We start from the raw sequence: 9511 nt of genomic DNA, 5'->3' as shown, positions 1-9511 counted from the left end.
AGACCTGTGCTAGTGCAATACGATAAATCTGCTAATAAATTTATTTATATGTTCATTTAAAGCTTGTAATAACTTTTTTATATTTAATGCATATTTCAAAACTTATTTTTGTATCAACCTTAATTATCAAATGGAATTGATTAGAACTTTAGAAGTCCGATGATTTTATGCGATAAAAATATATGTTAAATTTATTATATAATTATATATAAAAGAGGATAATTTACTTTCTAATTTCCATTAAGCAATTGCTTATATAATTCAATTTGTATCCCTCAAATTTTTCATCGAATTAAACATAAATAATTAATTTTATGTATCTATAGTTTAATTAAATTCTCGATTAGCAACTTTAACTTATAAAGTTTGTAAGTAGATTCAATTAGATATTGAGTAACTATCGTTATTGTTATTTTTTTTCCTAGAGAAAGGAATATTCAATCGGATATTGCATTGGTATAATTTATTTTTTAAAAGAAAAAACTGTATCTACAATTTTTTGGTCATGGACTAGAAGAACCAAATCAACTGGCTCATATTGAATTCTGATGCAGGCCCAAATCCACAATCATATGCCCAAAAAATATTAAACTTAAGAATGAGAATCATGTGGCATTTGGGATTAGCAATTGATTGGCAATTGTTTGTGATAAAAAAAATTGAATCACCAAAAAATTGGGATCCAATTATGCACAATCTGCCATAAATTTATCCATATAATTGAGAAGAAATTAATCACTATTAATTCATGAGAAATCAATATCTCTGATCCCTAGGAATTTCACCCATCACAAATCTTCATTTCAATTCCTTTGAGTTTCTAATCACCTACTACCCAATTTTCCTTTTACATTCCTGTAATTTATAATTCCTGCCATTTATATTTCAGCTCTTATTTACTTGCAATTTACACTTTAGTTATTTACATTTCAGTTCTTACTTTTTTGCACTTTAAGTTTCAGCTATTACATTTTCAGTCATTTAATTCATGTGATTTTACTTTCAGTCATTTTAATTCTGTTATTTATATTTCTGTATTTTACTTTCATGTTGAATATATCAAGAAATCACAAATTGTTTGCCAAATTAAAACACCATTTAACTAAAATTATTTAATCTATTAATCTCCGTAGAATTGATCTCGCTCTTGTGAGTATTACTATTTAATACAACCCAATATACTTGCCGGTAATTACGTGAAACTAATTTTTCCGTATCATAAATCAATGTCTTCTACGGTGTCTCACAACCCTTCAGGATGGCTCTTCCTAGAATAGAAATCTTTCTTTTTCTTGACTTCGTTTTTTTGTTATTTTTTTTAAAATACAATGGAGGCCATCAACCTTAAAACAATACAATAAGACCAAAATAACCTATAATAGAATATTAGCAAATTCATCGTATTGCACGAGCATAGATTTTTTTTTTTTGGTCAACACGAGCATAGGTCTGAATCCATCACTACATTCACCCCACTCACACGGCCCACCTCACTATTACGCTCTTAGGCCCATCGAATAGACCATTAACTTTATATTAAAATAATATATTCTTATCCTACTTAATATTTATAAAAGAAATATTTACTTACACTTAAGTCTTAATAAGCTTCTAATAATCTCTCGTCACAATTATTCACAAAGACAAATTCTCTGAACCATGAGACCCTTTCTGCAAACTCCTAGTCCTATCTGCAACAACTTATAAGACGCACTAAGATTCCAAGACACATGTTACCTTCTACGGTGTGACACGATGCATCAGCAGGTAAGGAAGAATCTTTCTATCAGCACCATAGAATTATCCTAATATATTTTATATTTCCATATGTATTATAGATTAAGCATTAAGGTGCCGATTTTAGCGTACATCTCTTTAATTTGGAGGTGGAATCTAGCAGAGGTACGTGGTCCTTCCGAAGAAACGCAGTGGCTACGACAAAACAAAGAAAATCGATGCTGCTTCTTCCTCCTCCTCCTTAGCTTCCTTCTCAATACGCCACAAACACAATACCCCCTTTAACAACGCTTCTTCTTCTTCTACTGAACCAACCAACCATATACATAGCAACACAACCACCGTGACATGAAAATAGATTGATACTCTCTCTCTCTATCTGTGTCTCGCTTTTCCCCAAAACGACAATGGTAGCTGCCGTATGCAGATTCGGACGAACGGCGTTCCTCCTCATTACTATCACTTTCTGCCTCTTCGTTTTGCAGCCATTCGCCAACGCGCGTTGCGACTACACGTTCAACGATGGAAACAAGCTTTACAACTACACACTCTCTTCTCCCATTCGTCACTTTCCTCACGGAATCCTCAGTGAAGACGGGTCTCTCTCTCTCTCTCTCTCTCTCTCTCTCTCTCTCTCTCTCTCTCTCTGATCTGTTTTGCCTTTTATTTCTCTTCATTTCGCTGCGATCTTCATTTATTTATATATTGTTAGTTACATGCTTCCTTGATTCGAATTAAGCAACGCTTTTTTTAGTGTATTGTTAGTGTTGTTACATGAATGCGGTTAGTTTTTGACGAGGCTATAGTTTTAATGTAGTTTTCTTGTTCTAGTTTTTTGTTTTTTGGGGGATTTTTTTTAAATTATTACTCTGGATTCTGGCTTTATTTTAATTTTCTTAATAAGATGAAGTGAGCCCCGGAAGGAATGAAACTTGTGGTGACTGGTGACACCAAAAGGTATCAATTATTAGACAAAGTAGCCCGATTATTCGTTGAAATTAGGGTGGTGAAGGAATAGGGGATTGGAGAATTAGTTAGTTATTTAAGGTTAATAAGAGTTCATATATCACACAAATGCTGTGACATCATGATTCAACATGGACTTGAGTTGATGATTGAATTGTCTTGTCAAATCGTTGTCATCGTTCAGGGGTCACCGGCTAGTTTAGTTCTTTTAGGATATTTTGGTGCTTCACTCTAAGGATGAATTAGGGTAAAGGAATTTATGATTAGTTTGTAAATATGACCATCATTGATTCTAATTGAAGTATTAATGTTTTTCGTATATATTTACTATTATTATTTGTGTGATTGTAGGTTTTACAAAGTGTCAGTGAACGAGAGCACCCTTTGGTTTCAGGTTGGCTCCATCAGGTCACACTTATTTCTTTGGTTTCTTTACAGTATAATGTTAGCACTATTGATTAATAATGTATGTTTTAGCTTCATCCAATTTGGGCACTTCTTAAGAAATTAAATTAGGAAGTTAGTTTACTTTGGAAAATAAACAAGTTATCCATGCATTAAATACATTGAAAGCTAACAAATTTCTGGTTTTACATTCCTTATTAGCAAAACATATTTATTTAAGTATTTTACCTGCCAAAAGGATCCTTTAGTATGGTCATCGTTATCAGACAGAATGGTATACTGACTCAGTGACTCTGTTAGATGAAACTTTAATTGTAACTAACTATGCACTTTAGCTGGATTAGCAAAGCATGGCATCTGCTTTAGTTGGCAATAGTAGCTTCTGTCTGGATGGATCAATAATTGAGTTTTGTTTATTGATTGTTTGAGCAGCTTTGCGATGAAATGGTTTTCAATCATGATCCTCCAATATGTGCTGACTGCTGGGTAAATATGTCTCATTTTTTTTGCAAAGCAATTTCTTCGATATAGTAACTGAGATTCTGGGTTGTGCTGATACCTGTACAGGGTTGATGTATTGTGAACTATGATCATGTTCTATAATGATCTCATAACATGAAATAAATAATTTTATAAAGGAATAGTTGTCCAAATTGTAGCAGTTGTATATATTTGTTGTTCGCACTTCGCAGTATATCTCAACTGATTTGTTCTTGCTTTTCAGTAGGGTTTTCTTCTCATTGAATAAATTTCCTTTGCATTTTTGTCCATCTTTCTTAAGCTTCCTTGACAAACTGTGGAAGAAAAATCAATTAACTGTTTCAGAGCTCAGTGTGTAGGAAATCAATTCAATACAATAGTATATCTGAAGATCTTGTACACCCATACTTCCTCTTTCATGGATATACATGTAGACCAAGAAACCTAACAACAAATATTACAAAAGAATTATGGCTGCAGAAGATTCATTTATTATCTTAGTAACCTTTCAGTATAGCATGATTTGTATCACTGTACATCCGTAAATGTTATAAAATGAAGCTGAAAGGGAATTCTATTTGATTTATTTTGCTAATATATTAGGAAGCTGTTGGCATGTGCTAGTGGTCACTGTTGGCTGTTCCCATAAAAATACTGCTACTTCAAAAGTTGACATGGCATGTTAGAATGTATTGGTGATTAAAATATTTTTTACTATTATTACAACATTCTTATGATATTTTCGGCTCACTTATGTTTGTTGTATGTTTTAGGAATGTGGAGGACCAGCGCGATGTGGGATGGAGTGCAATGCACTTGTGTCAAATAACATTGGAGGTAGAATTCTATTGTCATATCAGTACTTAAAAGTACTTTCAGTTATCTTGAGAGCATTTATAGCATCCAACAGCATGAATGAACTGATTCTCAATAGGCAGTAGGCAGTAGTGTTTTAGTATTTTTTGTTTAAATTTTTTTCATATGGCATTTTTTAATACTAAAAGACTACAATCTAGCATATTGATATCTGCTGTTATTGCTGAATTGGCTTTAGATGTCCATAGATGCTCCATCACATTTAGTCATTGAAGTATCTTAGGTAGCGTTTGGTAGAGAGACAGAAATTGAAAGACTGAGACTGAGAGACAGGGACTAAGAGACAGAGACCGAAATAAATTTCAGTATTCTGTTTGGTGCAAAGTGAGAGATAGAAATTGAAATAAGAATAAAACTCTAATTTAATTTGCACAAAGGATAAAATTGGAATTAATTAATTGAAATGAGGGTATTTTAGGTATAAAATGTTATTAAAATTTCAGTCTCCGTCTCTAAAAATTTTAGTCCCCTGTGTCCCTACTTTTTGGAGGTACTGAAATACTGAAATTTTAAGGACAGAGACAGAAATTTAGTACCAGTCTCTGAGCCAACAAACATGATACTGTGTCTCAGTCTCCTAGTCTCTATTTCAGTATCTCAAAACAAACGCTACCTTAAAGAATGTTTTCATTCTTGAATGACTTGGGTGTTTTCATTGTTAAAAACTTTTGCATGATGGAGTTATTATTACAAGAAGGGCTTTAGTTTGTAAAAAGCATTTTATGTAGAAAAGGTTGTTATAGGTTAGAAATAGTAAATATTGAGTATCCATTTTGAGTTTATTCTTTGGGTATTTCTCAGAAGGAAATTGAAGTAGGAGGGAATATATGTCCTCTAACAGTGATAAAATGCAGGTTATCATGTATGCACCACTCTAGGACGGGGCTCACAAATAGAAGTTGATGTTATTGGTTAGTCCAATTCGCTTCTCTGTATTTGTTTCTAATTTAAGTCATAATTTTCTTTGTTAAATTTCTAGTGCTTCATTCATGATCTTATGTGTTTTATGTATGTTATCGTTACTACTTAGATTATTTAATTGTGTTTTGGGATGATGCTCCTATTTGATTATAACAAGAACATATCTTTGGTTGTATTGTTACTCTTATGGCAGATAAAAAAAATCCCCACACTGGTGTCATTGTTAAAATGTCAAGCGGTGGCCTTAAGACCAATTGTTCGCTAGCTGTCTCTGTGCTTTGTGATTATAATGGAGTAAAAGTAAGGTTTTTATTCTTTTCTTTGTCTTTTTTTCCTTTTTGGGGATACTGAATTATCAAATTTGATATTATGGACCCAATAGCTAATACTATTACTAATTATCTATGAATTATCAATCCCCTGCTTGCAGGAACCATACACTCTGCAGAGATTGGGAGCTTGTAATTATGTCAGGACTCTCTTCTGTGACATCTTTTATTGCTTCCTTTTGTTTCATTCATTGTTATATGGTTCTGGTTTCCAACCTTGTCATGGTCCTTTTGGACCATTTGTAGTATTTACCAAACAAAATAACCAACCTCTTTCTGAAGTCTTCAATCTTGTTTTGTTTAAAATGTACTTAACTGACACAAGTTTGATATTTTATTCTACTATCTAATAACCTTGTTTCTTAAGCAGGCTACACAGCTAAAGCATCCATCTGCTTGTGCCATAGTTGTAAATGTTCATGGGGGAGGGTTGGGGTGGTTTGGCACCTTATCAATTGTGTAAGTTTCTGATATCTTACATGGCTGTTGGACTTATCACAAGGGTCTTCTATCATGAAAAATTACTGATAATTGTTTCATCCTATTTTGTTTCAGTGTTGTGTGCCTTTTTGCTACATATCTACTGGCTGGTGCTGCCTATCGATTTTTCTTCCTTGGGATTCGCGGTGTAGATGTATGTTCTTACCTGTCCTTTTTGTTGTGTAGTTGGCTTTTCTTTTATTTGTTGGGTATATATTGATTTTATTGTTCTGTTAATTATTGTTACTTGTTAGACATATAATCATTTATGTTCTTCTACCTAATAGTTTATGTTGTTAGGATAAGTAGTTTCATGACTTGGTATTAGATGTATAACCATATATGTGCCTCTGCCTAATACCTTAAGTTTTTGGGATAAATAGTTTCATGACATACACGAAGGCATTAATGGCAAGTAGGATTAGGAGGAAGATCCTCTCGTGAGATTGAGAGAGAATTTGAGAGATGTGTATTGACTTACTTTGATACAGTGCACATGTTGATATATATACAAGGATCACATTTGTTTGGCTACTACATCTAGCTGTATAGCAAAATTCTAACTTCCTAAACTGCCTGAGGGGCTGAGCTGGCAGAGAGTGAGTTGGCATATTCCCAACATCCCCCTCAAACCCGGGGTGGTGTCGGCCACTCTGAGTTTGGATGTGAATTAGTCATTTCTATTGATGTTGGGTTGTTTAAGGTTCAATTTGAATCAGTAGTGCATAATGCAAAGGTAAGTTCATAGAGAACTAACATTGCTGCCAATAAAATTGACTGTTACTGCTAAATCTTTCTGCAAACCAAAATTCTAAATCATCATTTCATATTTTGTTATAGTTTGGGAAATGTCTCATTGGTTCTAACATTGATAATGATGTTTGCAATGTTATTCCACGCCCATCCTTTACAACCACTATATAAAAGCTTTTTTTGTGTGTAGATTTATGGATATTGGTATGATTTTTTTTTTTGGTTGACCCTATTCTGCAGGCAATCCCTAATGTAGACTTCTGGGCCAGCTTGCCTAGAAGAATACAGGTATTCTTCCCCATGAAAACTTCATATTTAAGTTTTCTCAATGTGGCATTATAGAAAATAAGTTTTGAATCACTCTTGTTTGTACAAGAATGTTGTAAGTTGCATTCTTCACATAACCCTTGTACTCAACTTTACCTTTGCAGATTTGGTTTTCATCATTAGTGAGGAGGTTTAAGGGACCATCCGAAGGTTACCGAAGCTCCTATTCTCCGGTGAACTTCTGATTTTACATTTTTTGGTTCCAGATTTTTCTTGTGGGTCCATTCCAAGATTATCTAGGATATGAGAAGCACATGCTGCAGAAATGGGCAGATAAGTCAATTTTTTCAGGTGCTTTCCCTGGTCAGTTTTGGTGATTCCTTGATAATGGAACATTCTGCAGAAATCTGTAGTTTTCACGCTAACTTTACCTCCACAAACTTGGTAATCTTTTTCAAAGAAAAGAAGATGGAAGAACAAACAGAAAGCAAAATGAACGTGTAGTGTATTTCGTAAAGGAAAGAGAAAGAGGCATTTATTATGATGGAGCTGATCCAATAATTTTGGTTTCACATTCTTTGGTTATCAGGTAATTGAAGGAACTTATTTTTTTTTTTTGTAACTTTGTCTTGCACAAACCATTTATTTCATCCTTGTCCATGCTAACTTGAATGGGATTGGCTTATAATATGATTTTTTTAACAGATTTTTTATTTAATTTATAAAATTCGAATGAGCCTGTACTTTTTTTTAAAAAAAATGGGTGTATTGGATGGTTTTATGGGGTTTTTTTTAGTGCTCCATATTTGAGACAAAATGCTGAAGTCCAAGCAAAAGCTTACACCGCATATAGATATTTTATACACGCTTAATCTAGTTAGCCATGTTATGAAAATAAATAAATATGTAAGAAAGGAACAAACATGCTTGACCAAGGGAAATAATTATAATAAAATGAACGTGCAGAAAACACTCATCAGATGGTGATAATTTGCAAAAGAATAATGAATTAGGATCTTATTAGTTAGAGATGCTATGGTTAATTAGTTTATTCAACTTTAGTTGTTCCATCATTCTAACATTTTCTGAATATACAGCACAGCTTACAGCTAACTACTGCTTAATATAATGACATCGGGCGTGTCCAAAATTTCCAGTGTATATGTGAGAAATTCGAACAGCCACAAATTACTAGGTAATTTAGATAAACCCTAAATGAAACGTTACCTAACACAAAATAACCTACCAAAGCCATATTCATAACTTAAAAGGGAAAAAATGACCAAAGTTGTTGATACATTTTTGCTTATTGGGTGCAATGTTTATGTCAAATATGAAGAGGGAAAGTGACTATTTTCCGCAATCTACCACACGCCCTTGGCTGTGAAGCTAAGGTAGCAGATCATTAAACAAAGTAAATCAATTTTTTTAAGGGAAAAATATTAATTCAACATTTGAAAAGAAAACTCATCACACCATTCATTCTAACGTTTAAATTAGTCTCTAAAAAAAATCATATATGAATTAATTTCGTCATTGAAATATTTAACGCAGTCATTGCGATAACTTTTCTCTTATGTGTTAGGGACGAGCCAGATAATTTTTTAGGACCAACACTTAAGAATTAATGTTTTTTGAAAAAAGGAATTATTGATTTAGCTTCAACAATTTAAGACACTAATAATATAGGTGTAAAAGGATTATATTTTGTCAATATTTTAGTTTATAACTTATGCGCTATTAAATTTTCTTTTTTGAACTAATATTTTGTCAATATTTTAGTTGTTGAATTCTAAATTTAAATAAAAGACATAATATATAAAACATAAATAAATATTTAGCAATAAAAACTTTAAAATAGACGCATATACATAAAAACATTTTATTGATTATATAGAGGATAAAGTCTTGCTAAATATTTTTTTAAAAAATAATGGTTATATTAAATGTACAATTTTTTTAATCAGAAATACACTTATTATTTTTTATTAGAAAGATTAAATTTGCTAAAATAAAAGCACGTATTATGTTATTAACGAATTATAATTCAAATGACATAATTTTTTTATACTTACCTAGAAATTACATGTTCAAGTCTCACTCATAATTAAAAAAAAAAAAAGGAGCACGAATTATGTACCAAATTGAGCTGTTTAATCTTTGAGAAATCAAATTCCCTTATGCATGACATTTCCGGACATTTTTTAGCATTAATCTATTTTTTATAAATCTTTTCTTTGCTTCCTGTGTGGCTGTCATTCGATTTATCAAGTGGATATTCTAAAGTAATTTTAAAA

The 9511-nt window shown here is 32.3% G+C and overlaps 1 protein-coding gene across 1 annotated transcript; it reads left to right on the top strand.

The window, feature by feature from the left end:
• The first annotated feature begins 1863 nt into the window (after positions 1–1863).
• On the top strand, positions 1864–7565 carry LOC130955527 (uncharacterized). Its single transcript, XM_057882404.1, has 11 exons — positions 1864–2335; positions 3055–3097; positions 3541–3594; positions 4362–4425; positions 5319–5375; positions 5579–5685; positions 5816–5854; positions 6085–6173; positions 6270–6348; positions 7188–7235; positions 7379–7565. Exons 1-11 carry the CDS (start codon positions 2145–2147, stop codon positions 7457–7459), a joined length of 852 nt encoding a protein of 283 aa, XP_057738387.1. The 5' UTR covers positions 1864–2144; the 3' UTR covers positions 7460–7565.
• Positions 7566–9511: the final 1946 nt, after the last annotated feature.

The sequence above is a fragment of the Arachis stenosperma genome, chromosome 10, assembly GCF_014773155.1.
Source record: "Arachis stenosperma cultivar V10309 chromosome 10, arast.V10309.gnm1.PFL2, whole genome shotgun sequence".
Lineage (NCBI taxonomy): Eukaryota > Viridiplantae > Streptophyta > Magnoliopsida > Fabales > Fabaceae > Arachis > Arachis stenosperma.
The sequence above is the reverse complement of the archived record's forward strand: the minus strand, read 5'-3'. Positions and strand labels throughout refer to the sequence as shown.